At 72.0% G+C, this 20,902-nt stretch overlaps 3 protein-coding genes across 3 annotated transcripts; all 3 read right to left on the minus strand.

Moving 5' to 3' along the window:
• Positions 1-690: 690 nt before the first annotated feature.
• LOC139685320 (basic proline-rich protein-like) lies at positions 691-8,904 on the minus strand. The gene is made up of 3 exons (XM_071582020.1): positions 8,388-8,904; positions 7,157-7,356; positions 691-2,148 (listed from the first exon to the last, which is right to left on the minus strand). Exons 1-3 carry the CDS (start codon positions 8,902-8,904, stop codon positions 691-693), a joined length of 2,175 nt encoding a protein of 724 aa, XP_071438121.1.
• A 2,361-nt stretch (positions 8,905-11,265) lies between these two features.
• LOC139685321 (basic proline-rich protein-like) lies at positions 11,266-13,236 on the minus strand. The gene is made up of 2 exons (XM_071582021.1): positions 12,901-13,236; positions 11,266-12,225 (listed from the first exon to the last, which is right to left on the minus strand). Exons 1-2 carry the CDS (start codon positions 13,234-13,236, stop codon positions 11,266-11,268), a joined length of 1,296 nt encoding a protein of 431 aa, XP_071438122.1.
• A 1,042-nt stretch (positions 13,237-14,278) lies between these two features.
• On the minus strand, positions 14,279-14,917 carry LOC139685322 (uncharacterized). The gene has a single exon (XM_071582022.1). The coding sequence runs from the start codon at positions 14,915-14,917 to the stop codon at positions 14,279-14,281; it is 639 nt and encodes a 212-aa protein (XP_071438123.1).
• Positions 14,918-20,902: the final 5,985 nt, after the last annotated feature.

Consider the following 20,902-nt stretch of genomic DNA (forward strand, 5'->3'; position numbering starts at 1 on the left):
ATCCTTTTATTAAGTTTTAATTATTTTATTCTTTTTGTTCTCTCTTGTGTTAAGTGTTTAGGTATTTTATCCTGTTTATTCTCTTTTGTTTGTTGGTATTGCAATAAATGCTATTCATGGTATTTGTCCGACTGTGCTGACCTTGATTCCAGACATGTATCCAGAAGGAACTGATACACCATGTCTTGGGAGTAGCATTCTATTGCAGGAGAGAGAGGATTTGGGATGGAGCTGTGGACCTTGGGCACCTGAGAAAAAAATCCCCATTCCCTTTGCTTCCCCCCTTCTTTGTGCACCTGCATCTATCCCTTCTCCCCTCTGTCTTATGACTCCATCTTGGTACCCACCCTCCCTCTTCTTTTCCACGTTTGGGGTTGAGTAAAAAGTGCTATGGGGGGAGTCTGGGGGTGATAAGGTCATGAGCAGCGTCCCAGTGTCTCTGGAGTGTGAGGATGGGGTGCAGGTGAATGGGGGATGAAGGGGGGTCCTGTGGGGTCCAGCAAAAAAAAGGCAGGCTACAGCCCAAATGCTGTAATTTACACTGGAATGGAATTCAAAATAGAGCCCTGTATCTAGGCATTATATACGGGTTTGGGAATATGCGAAATTGGAAAGGGGGATTTTGAAAATAGGAGTTTTGTATTTACAAATGGCACAAACTGAAGGGCTTGTCCGTGCGATAAATTGCGCTCACTGTGCCGGTGCCAGCAGCTCCCGCTGGCGTCGGGGGTCCCCAAGGAGGGGTTGCCGAGGGGCAACGCCTCGGGCGCCGGGGGTCCCCAAGGGGGGGTTGCCTCGGGGCGACGCCTCGGGCACCGAGGGTTCCCAAAATACGGGTTGCCGAGGGGCGAGCCCTAGGGCGTGGGAGATCCCCAAAGAGGTTTTGCCGAGGGGAGACGCCTCGGACGCCGGGGATCGCCAAGGGGGGGTTGCCGAGGGTTGACACCTCGGGCGCCGGCGGTCCCAAAAAAAGGGGCTGGCCGAGTGGCAGCGCTTTGGGCGCCAGGGGTCCCCAAAGGGGGGCTGGCCAAGGAGCGGCGCCTCGGGCACCGGGGGTCCCCAAGGGAGTCTGGCCATGGGGAAACGCCTCGGGCGCCGGGGGTCCCCAAGGGGGGGTTGCTGAGGGGCGGCACCTCGGGTGCTTGGGGTCCCCACGGGGGGGTTGCCAAGGAGCGTCCCTCGGCCGCCGTGGGTTCCAAAGGCGGGGTTGCCGAGGGGCGACGCCTCGGGCGCCAGGTGTTCCCGAACGGGGGATTGCCGAGGGTTGACATTTAGTGCACTGGGGGTCCCCAAGGAGGGTTCCCGACAGACGACATTTCGGGCACCGGGGGTCCCCAAGGAAGGTTGCCGAGGGGCGAGCCCTCGCGCGCCGGGGGTCCTCAAGGAGGGGTTGCCGAGGGGTGACGCTTTGGGTGCCGGAGGTCCACAAAGAGGGGTTGCCGAGGGGCGACGCCTCGTGCGCCGGGGGTCTCCAAGGGGGGGTTGCCGAGGGGCGAGCCCTCGGGGGCTAGGGGTCCACAAGGCGGGGTTGCCGAAGGGCGACGCCACGGGCGCCGGGGGTCCCCTAGGGGGGCTGGCCGAGGGGCGGCGCCTCGTGCGCCGGGGGTTCCCAAGGCGGGGCTGCCTGAGGGGCGGCGCCTCGGGCGCCGGGAGTCCCCAAGGCGGGGCTGGCCAAGGGGTGGTCCCTCGGGCGCCGGGGGTATCCGAGGCGGGGCTTATCGAGGGGCGGTGCCTTGGGCGCCGGGAGTCCCGAAAGAGGGGTTGTCCAGGGGCGACGCCACTGGCGCCGACGGTCCCCAAAGCGGGGGTTGCCGAGGGGCGCCGCCTCGGGCGCCGGGGGTCCCAGAAGGGGGAGTGCCGAGGGGTGGCGCCTCGGGCTCCGGGGGTCCCCAAGGAGGGGTTGGCAAGGGGCGACGCCTCGGACGCCGTGGGTCCCCAAGGCGGGGCTGATCTGGGGGCGGCGCCTCGGGCGCCGGGAGTCCCCAAAGAGGGGTTGTCCAGGGGCGACGCCACTGGCGCCGAGGGTCCCCAAGGAGGGGTTGCTGAGGGGCGACGCCTCGGGCGCCGGGGGTCTCCAAGGGGGGGCTGGCCGAGGGGCGGCGCCTCGGGCGCCGGGGGTCCCAAAAAGGGGGTTTCCGAGGGGCGTCCCTAGGGCGCCGGGGGGTCCCAAAGGGGGGCTGGCCGAGTGGCGTCGCCTCAGGCGCCGGGGGTCCCCAAGGGGGGCTGGCCAAGGGGCAACGCCTCGGGCGCCGGGGGTCCCCAAGGGGGAGTTGCCGAGGGGCGTCCCTCAGCCGCCGGGGGTCCCAAAGGGGAGATTGCCGAGGGGCGACGCCTCGGGCGCCGGGGGTCCCCATGGGGGGGTTTCCGAGGGACGTCCATCGGGCGCCGGGGGTCCCCAAGAGAGGGTTGCCGAGGGGCGACGCCTCGGGCGCGGGGGGTCCCCAAGGGGGGGTTGCCGAGGGGCGACGCCTTGGGCGCCAGGGGTCCCCAAGGGGAGGTTGCCGAGGGGCGACATTCCGGGCACCAGGAAGGGGGGTCCCCAAGACGGGCTCCCGAGGGGCGACATTTTGGGCACCGGGAAGGGGGGTTCCCAAAGCGGGCTCCCAGGGGGCGACATTCCAGGCATGGGGGGGGAGGTCCCCGGCGGGTGGTTCCCGGGGGGCGACATTTCGGGCACCGGGGGTTCCCAAGGGGGGTTCCCGAGGGATGACATTTTGGGAACCGGGGGTCCCAAATGGGGGTTCCCGAGAGACGACATTTTGGGCACCGGGAGTCCCCAAGGTGGGTTCCGGTGGGACGACATTTTGGGCTCTTGAGTCCCCATAGGGAGGTTCCCGAGGGCCCACATTTTCGGCAGCAGGGGTCCCCAATAGGGGTTTCCGGGGGAGCAACATTTTGGGCACGCGGGGGGGTTCCCCGGCGGGGGCTCCCAGGGGGCAACATTTCGGGCACTGGAAGGAGCAGTCCCCGGCAGGAGCTCCCGAGGGGCGACATTTCGGGCACCGGGCGCTGGGGGGGTCCCCGGCGGGGACTCCCGGGGGGCGGCATTTCGGGCACCGGGAGGTGGGTTCCCCGGCGGGGACTCCCGGGGGGCGACATTTCGGGCACCGGGGTGGGGGAGCGCCTGGGGTACCCAAAGCGGGGTTGCCGAGGGGCGACGCCACGGGCACCGGGGGTCCCCAAGGCGGGGCTGGACGAGGGGCGATGCCTCGAGCGCCGGGGGTCCAAAGGCGGGGCTTGTCGAGGGGCGGTGCCTTTAGCGCCGGGGGTCCCCGAAGCGGGGGTTGCCGAGGGGCGGTGATCGGGTGCCGGGGGTCCCAAAAGCGGGGTTGCCGAGGGGAGACACCTCGGCCGCCGGGGGTCCCCGAAGAAGGGGTTGCCGAAAGGCGGCACCTCGGGCGCCGGGGGTCCCCAAGGAGGGGGTTGCCGACAGGCTAGCCCTCGGAAGCAGGGGGTCCCCAAGGGGGGTTGCCGAGGGGAGACATTCCAGGCACTGGGAACGGGGGTCCTAAAGGTGGGTTCCCGCGGGGTGACATTTTTGGCACCGGCAAGGGGGGTCCCCAAGGCAGGCTCTCAGGGGGCGACATTCCGGGCATAGTGGGGGAGGTCCCCGGCGGGAGGTTCCCGGGGAGCGACATTTCGGGCACCGTCGGGGCTCCCCATTGCGGTCTTCCGGGGGGCGACATTTCGGGCACCTGGTTTGGGGAGCGCCTGGGGTACCCAAGGCGGGGTTGCCGAGGGGCGACGCCTCGGGCGCCTGGGGTCCCCAACGCGGGGCTGATCTAGGGGCGGCGCCTCGCGCGCCGGGGGTATCCGAGGCGGGGCTTGTCGAGGGGCGGCGCCTCGGGCGCCGGGGGTCCCCAAGGCGGGGTTGCCGAGGGGCGAGCCCTCTTGCGCGGGGGTCCCCAAGGGGGGGTTGCCGAGGGGCGACGCCTCGGACGCCAGGGATCTCCAAGGAGAGGTTGCCGAGGGGCGACGCCTCGGGCGCCGGGGGTCCCCAAGGGGGGTTGCCGAGGGGCGACGCCTCGGAGGCCAGGGGTCCCCAAGGGGATGTTGCCGAGGGGCGACATTCCGGGCACCGGCAAGGGGGGTCCCCAAAACGGGCTCTAGAGGGGCGACATTTTGGACACCGGGAAGGGGGGTCCCCAAGGCTGGCTCCCAGGGAGCGACATTCCGGGCATGGGGGGGAGGTCCCCGGCGGGGGGTCCCCGGGAAGCGACATTTCGGGCATCGGGGGTCCCCAAGGGGGGTTCCCGAGGGACGACATTTTGGGCACCGGGGGGCCCCAAGGGGGGTTGCCGAGGGACGACATTTTGGGCACCGGGGGGCCCCAAGGTGGGTTCCCGAGAAACGACATTTTGGGCACTGGGGGTCCCCAAGGAGGGTTGCTGAGGGACAAAATTTTGGGCACCGGGGGACCCCAAGGCGGAGTAACCGAGGGGCGACACCTCGGGCGCCGGGGGTCCCCAAGGCGGGGGTTGCCGAATGGCTAGCCCTCAGACGCCGGTGGTCCCCAAGGGGGGTGTCCGAGGGGCGACGCCTGGAGTGCCGAAGGACCCCAAAGAGGGGGTTGCCGAGGGGCGACCCCTCGGGCGTGTGGGTTCCCCAAGGAGAAGTTTTCCGAGAGGCGACGCCTCGGGCACCGGTGGTCCCCAAGTGGGGTTTGCCGAGTGGCGACGCCTCTGGCGCCAGAGATCCCCAGGGGAGGGTTGCCGAGGGGCAACGCCTCGGGCGCCGGGGGTCCCCAATAGGGGCTGGCCATGGGGCAATGCCTGGGGCACCGGGGGTCCCCAAGGGAGGGTTGCCGAGGGGCGTCCCTCAGCCTCCGGGGGTCCCAAAGGGGGGATTGCCGAGGGGCGACGCTTCGGGCGCCGGGGATCCCCAAGGGGGGGTTTCTGAGGGGCGTCCATCGGGCGCCGGGGGTCCCCAAGGGGGGGTTGCCGAGGGGCGTCGCCTCAGGCGCCGGGGCTCCCCAAGGAGGGGCTTGTAGAGGGGCGACGCCTCGGGCGCCGGGGGTCCCCAAGAGGTGATTGCCGAGGGGCAAAGCCTCCGGCGCCGGGGGTCCCCAAGGGGGGGTTTCCGAGGGGCGACGCCTCGGGCGCCGTGGGTCCCCAAGGGGGGTTGCCAAGGGGCGACATTCCAGGCACTGGGAACGGGGGTCCTCAAGGCGGGTTCCCGCGGGGCGACATTTTTGGCACCGGCAAGGGGGGTCCCCAAGACGGGCTCCCGAGGGGCAACATTTTGGTCACGGGGAAGGGGGGTTCCCAAAGCGGGCTCCCAGGGGGCGACATTCCAGGCATGGGGGGGGAGGTCCCCGGCGGGTGGTTCCCGGGGGGCGACATTTCGGGCACCGGGGGTTCCCAAGGGGGGTTCCCGAGGGATGACATTTTGGGAACCGGGGGTCCCAAATGGGGGTTCCCGAGAGACGACATTTTGGGCACCGGGAGTCCCCAAGGTGGGTTCCGGTGGGACGACATTTTGGGCTCTTGAGTCCCCATAGGGAGGTTCCCGAGGGCCCACATTTTCGGCAGCAGGGGTCCCCAATAGGGGTTTCCGGGGGAGCAACATTTTGGGCACGCGGGGGGGTTCCCCGGCGGGGGCTCCCAGGGGGCAACATTTCGGGCACTGGAAGGAGCAGTCCCCGGCAGGAGCTCCCGAGGGGCGACATTTCGGGCACCGGGCGCTGGGGGGGTCCCCGGCGGGGACTCCCGGGGGGCGGCATTTCGGGCACCGGGAGGTGGGTTCCCCGGCGGGGACTCCCGGGGGGCGACATTTCGGGCACCGGGGTGGGGGAGCGCCTGGGGTACCCAAAGCGGGGTTGCCGAGGGGCGACGCCACGGGCACCGGGGGTCCCCAAGGCGGGGCTGGACGAGGGGCGATGCCTCGAGCGCCGGGGGTCCAAAGGCGGGGCTTGTCGAGGGGCGGTGCCTTTAGCGCCGGGGGTCCCCGAAGCGGGGGTTGCCGAGGGGCGGTGATCGGGTGCCGGGGGTCCCAAAAGCGGGGTTGCCGAGGGGAGACACCTCGGCCGCCGGGGGTCCCCGAAGAAGGGGTTGCCGAAAGGCGGCACCTCGGGCGCCGGGGGTCCCCAAGGAGGGGGTTGCCGACAGGCTAGCCCTCGGAAGCAGGGGGTCCCCAAGGGGGGTTGCCGAGGGGAGACATTCCAGGCACTGGGAACGGGGGTCCTAAAGGTGGGTTCCCGCGGGGTGACATTTTTGGCACCGGCAAGGGGGGTCCCCAAGGCAGGCTCTCAGGGGGCGACATTCCGGGCATAGTGGGGGAGGTCCCCGGCGGGAGGTTCCCGGGGAGCGACATTTCGGGCACCGTCGGGGCTCCCCATTGCGGTCTTCCGGGGGGCGACATTTCGGGCACCTGGTTTGGGGAGCGCCTGGGGTACCCAAGGCGGGGTTGCCGAGGGGCGACGCCTCGGGCGCCTGGGGTCCCCAACGCGGGGCTGATCTAGGGGCGGCGCCTCGCGCGCCGGGGGTATCCGAGGCGGGGCTTGTCGAGGGGCGGCGCCTCGGGCGCCGGGGGTCCCCAAGGCGGGGTTGCCGAGGGGCGAGCCCTCTTGCGCGGGGGTCCCCAAGGGGGGGTTGCCGAGGGGCGACGCCTCGGACGCCAGGGATCTCCAAGGAGAGGTTGCCGAGGGGCGACGCCTCGGGCGCCGGGGGTCCCCAAGGGGGGTTGCCGAGGGGCGACGCCTCGGAGGCCAGGGGTCCCCAAGGGGATGTTGCCGAGGGGCGACATTCCGGGCACCGGCAAGGGGGGTCCCCAAAACGGGCTCTAGAGGGGCGACATTTTGGACACCGGGAAGGGGGGTCCCCAAGGCTGGCTCCCAGGGAGCGACATTCCGGGCATGGGGGGGAGGTCCCCGGCGGGGGGTCCCCGGGAAGCGACATTTCGGGCATCGGGGGTCCCCAAGGGGGGTTCCCGAGGGACGACATTTTGGGCACCGGGGGGCCCCAAGGGGGGTTGCCGAGGGACGACATTTTGGGCACCGGGGGGCCCCAAGGTGGGTTCCCGAGAAACGACATTTTGGGCACTGGGGGTCCCCAAGGAGGGTTGCTGAGGGACAAAATTTTGGGCACCGGGGGACCCCAAGGCGGAGTAACCGAGGGGCGACACCTCGGGCGCCGGGGGTCCCCAAGGCGGGGGTTGCCGAATGGCTAGCCCTCAGACGCCGGTGGTCCCCAAGGGGGGTGTCCGAGGGGCGACGCCTGGAGTGCCGAAGGACCCCAAAGAGGGGGTTGCCGAGGGGCGACCCCTCGGGCGTGTGGGTTCCCCAAGGAGAAGTTTTCCGAGAGGCGACGCCTCGGGCACCGGTGGTCCCCAAGTGGGGTTTGCCGAGTGGCGACGCCTCTGGCGCCAGAGATCCCCAGGGGAGGGTTGCCGAGGGGCAACGCCTCGGGCGCCGGGGGTCCCCAATAGGGGCTGGCCATGGGGCAATGCCTGGGGCACCGGGGGTCCCCAAGGGAGGGTTGCCGAGGGGCGTCCCTCAGCCTCCGGGGGTCCCAAAGGGGGGATTGCCGAGGGGCGACGCTTCGGGCGCCGGGGATCCCCAAGGGGGGGTTTCTGAGGGGCGTCCATCGGGCGCCGGGGGTCCCCAAGGGGGGGTTGCCGAGGGGCGTCGCCTCAGGCGCCGGGGCTCCCCAAGGAGGGGCTTGTAGAGGGGCGACGCCTCGGGCGCCGGGGGTCCCCAAGAGGTGATTGCCGAGGGGCAAAGCCTCCGGCGCCGGGGGTCCCCAAGGGGGGGTTTCCGAGGGGCGACGCCTCGGGCGCCGTGGGTCCCCAAGGGGGGTTGCCAAGGGGCGACATTCCAGGCACTGGGAACGGGGGTCCTCAAGGCGGGTTCCCGCGGGGCGACATTTTTGGCACCGGCAAGGGGGGTCCCCAAGACGGGCTCCCGAGGGGCAACATTTTGGTCACGGGGAAGGGGGGTCCCCAAGGCAGGCTCTCAGGGGGAGACATTCCGGGCATAGCGGGGGAGGTCCCCGGCGGGGGGTTCCCGGGGGGCGACATTTCGGGCACCGGGTTTGGGGAGTGCCTGAGGTACCCAAGGCGGGGTTGCCGAGGGGCGACGCCGCGAGCGCCGGGGGTCCCCAAGGCGGGACTGGCCGAGGGGCGGTGTCTCGGGCGCCGGGGGTCCCCAAGGAGGGTTGTCCGAGGGGTGACGCCTCAGGTTCCGGGGATCCCCAAGAAAGGATTGCTGAGGGGCGACACCTCGGGCGCCAGGGGTCCCGAAGGGGGGGTTGCAGACAGACGACATTTAGGGCACCGGGGGTCCCCAAGGAGGATTCCCGAGAGACGACATCTCGGGCACCGGGGGTCCCCAAAAGGGGGTTGCCGAGGGGCGGCACCTCGCGTGCCGGAGGTCCCCAAGGGGGTGTTACCGAGGGGCGTCCCTCGGCCGCCGCGGGTTCCAAAGGCGGGGTTGCCGAGGGGCGACGCCTCGGGCGCCTGGGGTCCCCAACGCGGGGCTGATCGAGGGGCGGTGTCTCGCGCGCCGGGGGTATCCGAGGCGGGGCTTGTCGAGGGGCGGCGCCTCGGGCGCCGGGAGTCCCCAAGGAGGGGTTGCCGAGGGGCGACGCCTCGGGCGCCGTGGGTCCCCAAGGCGGGGTTGCCGAGGGGCGACGCCTCGGACGCCAGGATCTCCAAGGAGAGGTTGTCGAGGGGCGACGCCTCGGGCGCCGGGGGTCCCCAAGGGGGGGTTTCCGAGGGGCGATGCCTCGGGCGCCAGGGATCTCCAAGGAGAGGTTGCCGAGGGGCGACGCCTCGGGCGCCGGGGGTCCCCAAGGGGGGTTGCCGAGGGGCGAGCCCTCTTGCGCGGGGGGTCCCCAGGGGGGGTTGCCGAGGGGCGACGCCTCGGAGGCCAGGGGTCCCCAAGGGGATGTTGCCGAGGGGCGACATTCCGGGCACCGGCAAGGGGGGTCCCCAAAACGGGCTCTAGAGGGGCGACATTTTGGACACCGGGAAGGGGGGTCCCCAAGGCTGGCTCCCAGGGAGCGACATTCCGGGCATGGGGGGGAGGTCCCCGGCGGGGGGTTCCCAGGAAGCGACATTTCGGACATCGGGGGTCCCCAAGGGGGGTTCCCGAGGGACGACATTTTGGGCACCGGGTGTCCCCAAGGGGGGTACCGAGGGCCGACATTTTGGGCACCGGGGGTCCCCAAGGGGGGTTCCCGAGGGCCGACATTTTGGGCACCGGGGGTCCCCAAGGGGGGTTCCCGAGGGCCGACATTTTGGGCACCGGGGGGTCCCCAAGGGGGGTTCCCGAGGGCCGACATTTTGGGCACCGGGGGTCCCCAAGGGGGGTTCCCGAGGGCCGACATTTTGGGCACCGGGGGTCCCCAAGGGGGGTTCCCGAGGGACGACATTTTGGGCACCGGGGGTCCCCAAGGGGGGTTCCCGAGGGCCGACATTTTGGGCACCGGGGGTCCCCAAGGGGGGTTCCCGAGGGCCGACATTTTGGGCACCGGGGGTCCCCAAGGGGGGTTCCCGAGGGCCGACATTTTGGGCACCGGGGGTCCCCAAGGGGGGTTCCCGAGGGCCGACATTTTGGGCACCGGGGGTCCCCAAGGGGGGTTCCCGAGGGCCGACATTTTGGGCACCGGGGGTCCCCAAGGGGGGTTCCCGAGGGCCGACATTTTGGGCACCGGGGGTCCCCAAGGGGGGTTCCCGAGGGCCGACATTTTGGGCACCGGGGGTCCCCAAGGGGGGTTCCCGAGGGCCGACATTTTGGGCACCGGGGGTCCCCAAGGGGGGTTCCCGAGGGACGACATTTTGGGCACTGGGGGGCCCCAAGGTGGGTTCACGAGGGCCAACATTTTGGGCACTGGGGGTTCCCGAGGGACGACATTTAGGGCACCGGGGGATTCCAAGGCGGAGTAACCGAGGGGCGATGCCACGAGCGCCGGGGGTCCCCAAGGAGGGCGTTGCCGAATGGCTAGCCCTCAGGCGCCGGGGGTCCCCAAGGGGGGTGTCCGAGGGGCGACGCCTCGAGTGCCGAAGGACCCCAAAGAGGGGGTTGCCGAGGGGCGACACCTCAGGCGCCAAGGGTCCCGAAGGGGGGGTTGCCGACAGACATTTAGGGCACCGGGGGTCCCCAAGGAGGATTCCCGAGGGACGACATTTTGGGCACCAGGGGTCCCCAAAAGGGGGTTGCCGAGGGGCGGCACCTCGCGTGCTGGAGGTCCCCAAGGGGGTGTTGCCGAGGGCCGTCCCTCGGCCGCCGCGGGTTCCAAAGGCGGGGTTGCCGAGGGGCGACGCCTCGGGCGCCGGGGGTCCCCAAGGCAGGGCTTGTCGAGGGGCTGCGCCTCGGGCACCGGTGGTCCCCAAGGGGGGTTCCCGAGGGACGACATTTTTGGCAACCCGATCCCCAAAGGGGGGTTCCCGAGGGCCCACATTTTCGGCACCGGGGCTCCCCAGTAGGGGTTTTCGGGGGGACGACATTTCGGGCATGCGGGGGGGGGTCCCCGGCGGGGGCTCCTGGGGAGCGACATTTCAGGAACCGGAAGGAGCAGTCCCCGGCGGGATCTCCCGAGGGGCGACATTTCGGGCACCGGGCGCCGGGGGGTCCCCGGCGGGGCTCCCGAGGGGCGACATTTCGAGCAATGGGGGCGGGTTTTCCCCGGCGGGCGCTCCCAGGGGGCGGCATCTCGGGCACCGGGGTGGGGGAGCGCCTGGGATACCCAAGGCGGGGTTGCAGAGGGGCGACGCCACGGGCGCCGGCGGTCCCCAAGGAGGGGCTGGCCGAGGGGCGGTGCCTCGGGCGCCGGGGGTCCCCAAGGCGGGGCTTGTCGAGGGGCGGTGCTACGAGCGCCGGGGGTCCCCAAGGCGGGGCTTGTAGAGGGGCGACGCCTCGGGCGCCGAGGGTCCCCAAGAGGGAATTGCCGAGGGGCGACGCCTCGGGCGCCGGGGGTCCCCAAGAGGGGGTTTCCGAGGGGCGTCCATCGGGCGCCGGGGGTCCCTAAGGGGGCGTTGCCGAGGGTCGTCCCTCGGGCGCCGGGGGTCCCTAAGGCGAGGTTGCCGAGGGGCGAAGCCTCCGGCGCCGGGGGTCCCCATGGCGGGGATGCCGAGGGGCGACGCCTCGGGCGCCGTGGGTCCCCAAGGGGGGTTGCCGAGGGGAGACATTCCCCGCACTGGGAACGGGGGTCCTCAAGGCGGGTTCCCGCGGGGCAAGATTTTTGGAACCGGCAAGGGGGATAGCCAAGACGGGCTCCCGAGGGGCGACATTTTGGGCACCGGGAAGGGGGGTCCCCAAGGCGGCTCTCAGGGGGCCACGTTCCGAGCACAGGGGGGGAGGTTCCCGGCGGGGGCTTCCCGGGGGACGACATTTCGGGCACCGTCGGGGCTCCCCATTGGGGGCTTCCGGGGGGCGACATTTCGGGCACCGGGTTTGGGGAGCGCCGGGGGTCCCCAAGGCGGGGCTGGCCGAGGGGCGGCGCCTCGGGCGCCGGGGGTCCCCAAGGCGGGGCTGGCCGAGGGGCGGCGCCTCGGGCGTCTCGGGTCCCCGAGGCGGGGCTGGCCGAGGGGCGGCGCCTCGGGTGCCGGGGGTTTCCAAGGCGGGACTGGCCGAGGGGCGGTGTCTCGGGCGCCGGGGGTCCCCAAGGAGGGTTGTCCCAGGGGCGACGCCTCGGGCGCCGGGGATCCCCAAGAGGGGATTGCCGAGGGGCGACACCTCGGGCGCCAGGGGTCCCGAAGGGGAGGTTGCCGACAGACGACATTTAGGGCACCGGGGGTCCCCAAGGAGGATTCCCGGGGGACGACATTTCGGGCACCAAGGGTCCCCAAAAGGGGGTTGCCGAGGGGCGGCACCTCGCGTGTCGGAGGTCCCCAAGGGGGTGTTGCCGAGGGGCGTCCCTCGGCCGCCGCGGGTTCCAAAGGCGGGGTTGCCGAGGGGCGACGCCTCGGGCGCCTGGGGTCCCCAACGCGGGGCTGATCGAGGGGCGGCGCCTCGCGCGCCGGGGGTATCCGAGGCGGGGCTTGTCGAGGGGCGGTGCCTCGGGCGCCGGGTGTCCCCAAGGGGGTGTCCGAGGGGCGACGCCTTGAGTGCCGAAGGACCCCAAAGAGGGGGTTGCCGAGGGGCGACCCCTCGGGCGTGGGGGTTCCCCAAGGGGAAGTTTCCGAGAGGCGACGCCTCTGGCGCCGGAGATCCCCAGGGGGTGGTGTCCGAGGGGCGGCGCCTCGAGCGCCGGGGGTCCTAAAGGCCGCGTTGCCGAGGGGCGACGTCTCGGGCGCCGGGGGTCCCCGAAAGCGGGATTACCGAAGGGCAGCGCCTCGGGCGCCGGGGGTTCCCGAAAGGGTAGTTCCCGAGCGACGAGATTTAGGGCACCGGGGATCCCCAAGCAGGGTTCCCGACGGACGACATTTCGAGCACTGGGGGTCCCCAAGGAGGGTTCACGAGGGACGAAATTTTTGGCACCGGGGTCCCCAAGGGGGGTTTACCAAGGGGAGAGCCCCCGGGTGCCGGTGGTCCACAAGGGGAAGTTTCCAAGAGGTGACGCCTCGGGCACCAGGGGTCCCTAAGGGGGGGTTGCCGACGGGCGACGGCTTGAGCGCCGGGGGTCCTCAAGGGAGGGTTGCCGAGGGGTGAGACCTCGGGCACCGGGGGTCCCCAAGTGGGGGTTGCCGAGGGGCGACGCCTCGGGCGCCGGAGGTCTCCAATGGGGGCTGGCCATGGGGCAACACCCAGAGCGCCGGGGGTCCCTAAAAAGGGGTTGCCGAGGGGCGGCGCCTCGGGCGCCAGGGGCCCTCTAGGGCGGGTTGCCGATGGGCGACGCCTCCGGCGCCGGGGGTCCCCAAGGGGGGGTTTCCGAGGGGCGTCCATCGGGCGCCGGGGGTCTCCAAGGCGGGGTTGCCAAGGGGCGATGCCTCGAGCGCCGGGAGTCCTCAAGGGGGGGTTGCCGAGGGGCGACGCCTTGGGCGCTGGGGGTCTCCAAGAGGGGCTTGTCGAGGGGCAACGACTCGGGCACCGGGGGTCCCAAAGGGGAGGATGCGGAGCGGCAACGCCTCCGGCGTCGGGGTCCCCAAGGCAGGGTTGCCGAGGGGCGACGCCTCGGGCGCCGGGGGTCCCCAAGGCAGGGTTGCCGAGGGGCGGCGCTTTGGGCTCCGGGTGTCCCCAAGGAGGGGTTTCGATGGTCGGCGCCTCGGGCGCCGGGGTTCCCCAAGGCAGAGCTTGTCGAGGGGCGACGCCTCGGGCGCCGGGGGTCCCAAAAAAGGGGGCTGGCCGAGTGGCGGCATTTTGGGCGCCGGGGGTCCCCAAAGGGGGGCTGGCCGAGAAGCGGCGCCTCGGGCACTGGGGGTCCCCAACGGAGGCTAGCCATGGGGAAACGCCTCGGGCGCCGGGGGTCCCCAAGGGGAGGTTGCCGAGGGGCGACCATCAGGCGCCGGGGGTCCCCAAGAGAAGATTGCCGAGGGGCGACGCCTCGGTCGTCAGGGGTCCCCAGAGGGGGGTTTCCGAGGGGCGTCCAACGAGCACTGGGGGTCCCCAAGGAGGGGTTGCCGAATGGCTAGCCCTCAGACGCCGGTGGTCCCCAAGGGGGGTGTCCGAGGGGCGACGCCTGGAGTGCCGAAGGACCCCAAAGAGGGGGTTGCCGAGGGGCGACCCCTCGGGCGTGTGGGTTCCCCAAGGGGAAGTTTTCCGAGAGGCGACGCCTCGGGCACCGGTGGTCCCCAAGGGGGGGTTGCTGAGGGGCGGCACCTCGGGTGCTTGGGGTCCCCACGGGGGGGTTGCCAAGGAGCGTCCCTCGGCCGCCGTGGGTTCCAAAGGCGGGGTTGCCGAGGGGCGACGCCTCGGGCGCCAGGTGTTCCCGAACGGGGGATTGCCGAGGGTTGACATTTAGTGCACTGGGGGTCCCCAAGGAGGGTTCCCGACAGACGACATTTCGGGCACCGGGGGTCCCCAAGGAAGGTTGCCGAGGGGCGAGCCCTCGCGCGCCGGGGGTCCTCAAGGAGGGGTTGCCGAGGGGTGACGCTTTGGGTGCCGGAGGTCCACAAAGAGGGGTTGCCGAGGGGCGACGCCTCGTGCGCCGGGGGTCTCCAAGGGGGGGTTGCCGAGGGGCGAGCCCTCGGGGGCTAGGGGTCCACAAGGCGGGGTTGCCGAAGGGCGACGCCACGGGCGCCGGGGGTCCCCTAGGGGGGCTGGCCGAGGGGCGGCGCCTCGTGCGCCGGGGGTTCCCAAGGCGGGGCTGCCTGAGGGGCGGCGCCTCGGGCGCCGGGAGTCCCCAAGGCGGGGCTGGCCAAGGGGTGGTCCCTCGGGCGCCGGGGGTATCCGAGGCGGGGCTTATCGAGGGGCGGTGCCTTGGGCGCCGGGAGTCCCGAAAGAGGGGTTGTCCAGGGGCGACGCCACTGGCGCCGACGGTCCCCAAAGCGGGGGTTGCCGAGGGGCGCCGCCTCGGGCGCCGGGGGTCCCAGAAGGGGGAGTGCCGAGGGGTGGCGCCTCGGGCTCCGGGGGTCCCCAAGGAGGGGTTGGCAAGGGGCGACGCCTCAGACGCCGTGGGTCCCCAAGGCGGGGCTGATCTGGGGGCGGCGCCTCGGGCGCCGGGAGTCCCCAAAGAGGGGTTGTCCAGGGGCGACGCCACTGGCGCCGAGGGTCCCCAAGGAGGGGTTGCTGAGGGGCGACGCCTCGGGCGCCGGGGGTCTCCAAGGGGGGGCTGGCCGAGGGGCGGCGCCTCGGGCGCCGGGGGTCCCAAAAAGGGGGTTTCCGAGGGGCGTCCCTAGGGCGCCGGGGGGTCCCAAAGGGGGGCTGGCCGAGTGGCGTCGCCTCAGGCGCCGGGGGTCCCCAAGGGGGGCTGGCCAAGGGGCAACGCCTCGGGCGCCGGGGGTCCCCAAGGGGGAGTTGCCGAGGGGCGTCCCTCAGCCGCCGGGGGTCCCAAAGGGGAGATTGCCGAGGGGCGACGCCTCGGGCGCCGGGGGTCCCCATGGGGGGGTTTCCGAGGGACGTCCATCGGGCGCCGGGGGTCCCCAAGGGAGGGTTGCCGAGGGGCGACGCCTCGGGCGCGGGGGGTCCCCAAGGGGGGGTTGCCGAGGGGCGACGCCTTGGGCGCCAGGGGTCCCCAAGGGGAGGTTGCCGAGGGGCGACATTCCGGGCACCAGGAAGGGGGGTCCCCAAGACGGGCTCCCGAGGGGCGACATTTTGGGCACCGGGAAGGGGGGTTCCCAAAGCGGGCTCCCAGGGGGCGACATTCCAGGCATGGGGGGGGAGGTCCCCGGCGGGTGGTTCCCGGGGGGCGACATTTCGGGCACCGGGGGTTCCCAAGGGGGGTTCCCGAGGGATGACATTTTGGGAACCGGGGGTCCCAAATGGGGGTTCCCGAGAGACGACATTTTGGGCACCGGGAGTCCCCAAGGTGGGTTCCGGTGGGACGACATTTTGGGCTCTTGAGTCCCCATAGGGAGGTTCCCGAGGGCCCACATTTTCGGCAGCAGGGGTCCCCAATAGGGGTTTCCGGGGGAGCAACATTTTGGGCACGCGGGGGGGTTCCCCGGCGGGGGCTCCCAGGGGGCAACATTTCGGGCACTGGAAGGAGCAGTCCCCGGCAGGAGCTCCCGAGGGGCGACATTTCGGGCACCGGGCGCTGGGGGGGTCCCCGGCGGGGACTCCCGGGGGGCGGCATTTCGGGCACCGGGAGGTGGGTTCCCCGGCGGGGACTCCCGGGGGGCGACATTTCGGGCACCGGGGTGGGGGAGCGCCTGGGGTACCCAAAGCGGGGTTGCCGAGGGGCGACGCCACGGGCACCGGGGGTCCCCAAGGCGGGGCTGGACGAGGGGCGATGCCTCGAGCGCCGGGGGTCCAAAGGCGGGGCTTGTCGAGGGGCGGTGCCTTTAGCGCCGGGGGTCCCCGAAGCGGGGGTTGCCGAGGGGCGGTGATCGGGTGCCGGGGGTCCCAAAAGCGGGGTTGCCGAGGGGAGACACCTCGGCCGCCGGGGGTCCCCGAAGAAGGGGTTGCCGAAAGGCGGCACCTCGGGCGCCGGGGGTCCCCAAGGAGGGGGTTGCCGACAGGCTAGCCCTCGGAAGCAGGGGGTCCCCAAGGGGGGTTGCCGAGGGGAGACATTCCAGGCACTGGGAACGGGGGTCCTAAAGGTGGGTTCCCGCGGGGTGACATTTTTGGCACCGGCAAGGGGGGTCCCCAAGGCAGGCTCTCAGGGGGCGACATTCCGGGCATAGTGGGGGAGGTCCCCGGCGGGAGGTTCCCGGGGAGCGACATTTCGGGCACCGTCGGGGCTCCCCATTGCGGTCTTCCGGGGGGCGACATTTCGGGCACCTGGTTTGGGGAGCGCCTGGGGTACCCAAGGCGGGGTTGCCGAGGGGCGACGCCTCGGGCGCCTGGGGTCCCCAACGCGGGGCTGATCTAGGGGCGGCGCCTCGCGCGCCGGGGGTATCCGAGGCGGGGCTTGTCGAGGGGCGGCGCCTCGGGCGCCGGGGGTCCCCAAGGCGGGGTTGCCGAGGGGCGAGCCCTCTTGCGCGGGGGTCCCCAAGGGGGGGTTGCCGAGGGGCGACGCCTCGGACGCCAGGGATCTCCAAGGAGAGGTTGCCGAGGGGCGACGCCTCGGGCGCCGGGGGTCCCCAAGGGGGGTTGCCGAGGGGCGACGCCTCGGAGGCCAGGGGTCCCCAAGGGGATGTTGCCGAGGGGCGACATTCCGGGCACCGGCAAGGGGGGTCCCCAAAACGGGCTCTAGAGGGGCGACATTTTGGACACCGGGAAGGGGGGTCCCCAAGGCTGGCTCCCAGGGAGCGACATTCCGGGCATGGGGGGGAGGTCCCCGGCGGGGGGTCCCCGGGAAGCGACATTTCGGGCATCGGGGGTCCCCAAGGGGGGTTCCCGAGGGACGACATTTTGGGCACCGGGGGGCCCCAAGGGGGGTTGCCGAGGGACGACATTTTGGGCACCGGGGGGCCCCAAGGTGGGTTCCCGAGAAACGACATTTTGGGCACCGGGGGTCCCCAAGGAGGGTTGCTGAGGGACGAAATTTTGGGCACCGGGGGACCCCAAGGCGGAGTAACCGAGGGGCGACACCTCGGGCGCCGGGGGTCCCCAAGGCGGGGGTTGCCGAATGGCTAGCCCTCAGACGCCGGTGGTCCCCAAGGGGGGTGTCCGAGGGGCGACGCCTGGAGTGCCGAAGGACCCCAAAGAGGGGGTTGCCGAGGGGCGACCCCTCGGGCGTGTGGGTTCCCCAAGGAGAAGTTTTCCGAGAGGCGACGCCTCGGGCACCGGTGGTCCCCAAGTGGGGTTTGCCGAGTGGCGACGCCTCTGGCGCCAGAGATCCCCAGGGGAGGGTTGCCGAGGGGCAACGCCTCGGGCGCCGGGGGTCCCCAATAGGGGCTGGCCATGGGGCAATGCCTGGGGCACCGGGGGTCCCCACGGGAGGGTTGCCGAGGGGCGTCCCTCAGCCTCCGGGGGTCCCAAAGGGGGGATTGCCGAGGGGCGACGCTTCGGGCGCCGGGGATCCCCAAGGGGGGGTTTCTGAGGGGCGTCCATCGGGCGCCGGGGGTCCCCAAGGGGGGGTTGCCGAGGGGCGTCGCCTCAGGCGCCGGGGCTCCCCAAGGAGGGGCTTGTAGAGGGGCGACGCCTCGGGCGCCGGGGGTCCCCAAGAGGTGATTGCCGAGGGGCAAAGCCTCCGGCGCCGGGGGTCCCCAAGGGGGGGTTTCCGAGGGGCGACGCCTCGGGCGCCGTGGGTCCCCAAGGGGGGTTGCCAAGGGGCGACATTCCAGGCACTGGGAACGGGGGTCCTCAAGGCGGGTTCCCGCGGGGCGACATTTTTGGCACCGGCAAGGGGGGTCCCCAAGACGGGCTCCCGAGGGGCAACATTTTGGTCACGGGGAAGGGGGGTCCCCAAGGCAGGCTCTCAGGGGGAGACATTCCGGGCATAGCGGGGGAGGTCCCCGGCGGGGGGTTCCCGGGGGGCGACATTTCGGGCACCGGGTTTGGGGAGTGCCTGAGGTACCCAAGGCGGGGTTGCCGAGGGGCGACGCCGCGAGCGCCGGGGGTCCCCAAGGCGGGACTGGCCGAGGGGCGGTGTCTCGGGCGCCGGGGGTCCCCAAGGAGGGTTGTCCGAGGGGTGACGCCTCAGGTTCCGGGGATCCCCAAGAAAGGATTGCTGAGGGGCGACACCTCGGGCGCCAGGGGTCCCGAAGGGGGGGTTGCAGACAGACGACATTTAGGGCACCGGGGGTCCCCAAGGAGGATTCCCGAGAGACGACATCTCGGGCACCGGGGGTCCCCAAAAGGGGGTTGCCGAGGGGCGGCACCTCGCGTGCCGGAGGTCCCCAAGGGGGTGTTACCGAGGGGCGTCCCTCGGCCGCCGCGGGTTCCAAAGGCGGGGTTGCCGAGGGGCGACGCCTCGGGCGCCTGGGGTCCCCAACGCGGGGCTGATCGAGGGGCGGTGTCTCGCGCGCCGGGGGTATCCGAGGCGGGGCTTGTCGAGGGGCGGCGCCTCGGGCGCCGGGAGTCCCCAAGGAGGGGTTGCCGAGGGGCGACGCCTCGGGCGCCGTGGGTCCCCAAGGCGGGGTTGCCGAGGGGCGACGCCTCGGACGCCAGGGATCTCCAAGGAGAGGTTGTCGAGGGGCGACGCCTCGGGCGCCGGGGGTCCCCAAGGGGGGGTTTCCGAGGGGCGATGCCTCGGGCGCCAGGGATCTCCAAGGAGAGGTTGCCGAGGGGCGACGCCTCGGGCGCCGGGGGTCCCCAAGGGGGGTTGCCGAGGGGCGAGCCCTCTTGCGCGGGGGATCCCCAGGGGGGGTTGCCGAGGGGCGACGCCTCGGAGGCCAGGGGTCCCCAAGGGGATGTTGCCGAGGGGCGACATTCCGGGCACCGGCAAGGGGGGTCCCCAAAACGGGCTCTAGAGGGGCGACATTTTGGACACCGGGAAGGGGGGTCCCCAAGGCTGGCTCCCAGGGAGCGACATTCCGGGCATGGGGGGGAGGTCCCCGGCGGGGGGTTCCCAGGAAGCGACATTTCGGACATCGGGGGTCCCCAAGGGGGGTTCCCGAGGGACGACATTTTGGGCACCGGGTGTCCCCAAGGGGGGTACCGAGGGCCGACATTTTGGGCACCGGGGGTCCCCAAGGGGGGTTCCCGAGGGCCGACATTTTGGGCACCGGGGGTCCCCAAGGGGGGTTCCCGAGGGCCGACATTTTGGGCACCGGGGGTCCCCAAGGGGGGTTCCCGAGGGCCGACATTTTGGGCACCGGGGGTCCCCAAGGGGGGTTCCCGAGGGCCGACATTTTGGGCACCGGGGGTCCCCAAGGGGGGTTCCCGAGGGACGACATTTTGGGCACCGGGGGTCCCCAAGGGGGGTTCCCGAGGGCCGACATTTTGGGCACCGGGGGTCCCCAAGGGGGGTTCCCGAGGGCCGACATTTTGGGCACCGGGGGTCCCCAAGGGGGGTTCCCGAGGGCCGACATTTTGGGCACCGGGGGTCCCCAAGGGGGGTTCCCGAGGGCCGACATTTTGGGCACCGGGGGTCCCCAAGGGGGGTTCCCGAGGGCCGACATTTTGGGCACCGGGGGTCCCCAAGGGGGGTTCCCGAGGGCCGACATTTTGGGCACCGGGGGTCCCCAAGGGGGGTTCCCGAGGGCCGACATTTTGGGCACCGGGGGTCCCCAAGGGGGGTTCCCGAGGGCCGACATTTTGGGCACCGGGGGTCCCCAAGGGGGGTTCCCGAGGGCCGACATTTTGGGCACCGGGGGTCCCCAAGGGGGGTTCCCGAGGGCCGACATTTTGGGCACCGGGGGTCCCCAAGGGGGGTTCCCGAGGGCCGACATTTTGGGCACCGGGGGTCCCCAAGGGGGGTTCCCGAGGGACGACATTTTGGGCACTGGGGGGCCCCAAGGTGGGTTCACGAGGGCCAACATTTTGGGCACTGGGGGTTCCCGAGGGACGACATTTAGGGCACCGGGGGACCCCAAGGCGGAGTAACCGAGGGGCGATGCCACGAGCGCCGGGGGTCCCCAAGGAGGGCGTTGCCGAATGGCTAGCCCTCAGGCGCCGGGGGTCCCCAAGGGGGGTGTCCGAGGGGCGACGCCTCGAGTGCCGAAGGACCCCAAAGAGGGGGTTGCCGAGGGGCGACACCTCAGGCGCCAAGGGTCCCGAAGGGGGGGTTGCCGACAGACATTTAGGGCACCGGGGGTCCCCAAGGAGGATTCCCGAGGGACGACATTTTGGGCACCAGGGGTCCCCAAAAGGGGGTTGCCGAGGGGCGGCACCTCGCGTGCTGGAGGTCCCCAAGGGGGTGTTGCCGAGGGCCGTCCCTCGGCCGCCGCGGGTTCCAAAGGCGGGGTTGCCGAGGGGCGACGCCTCGGGCGCCGGGGGTCCCCAAGGCAGGGCTTGTCGAGGGGCTGCGCCTCGGGCACCGGTGGTCCCCAAGGGGGGTTCCCGAGGGACGACATTTTTGGCAACCCGATCCCCAAAGGGGGGTTCCCGAGGGCCCACATTTTCGGCACCGGGGCTCCCCAGTAGGGGTTTTCGGGGGGACGACATTTCGGGCATGCGGGGGGGGGTCCCCGGCGGGGGCTCCTGGGGAGCGACATTTCAGGAACCGGAAGGAGCAGTCCCCGGCGGGATCTCCCGAGGGGCGACATTTCGGGCACCGGGCGCCGGGGGGTCCCCGGCGGGGCTCCCGAGGGGCGACATTTCGAGCAATGGGGGCGGGTTTTCCCCGGCGGGCGCTCCCAGGGGGCGGCATCTCGGGCACCGGGGTGGGGGAGCGCCTGGGATACCCAAGGCGGGGTTGCAGAGGGGCGACGCCACGGGCGCCGGCGGTCCCCAAGGAGGGGCTGGCCGAGGGGCGGTGCCTCGGGCGCCGGGGGTCCCCAAGGCGGGGCTTGTCGAGGGGCGGTGCTACGAGCGCCGGGGGTCCCCAAGGCGGGGCTTGTAGAGGGGCGACGCCTCGGGCGCCGAGGGTCCCCAAGA

This window comes from Pithys albifrons, chromosome 2 (assembly GCF_047495875.1).
Source record: "Pithys albifrons albifrons isolate INPA30051 chromosome 2, PitAlb_v1, whole genome shotgun sequence".
NCBI lineage: Eukaryota > Metazoa > Chordata > Aves > Passeriformes > Thamnophilidae > Pithys > Pithys albifrons.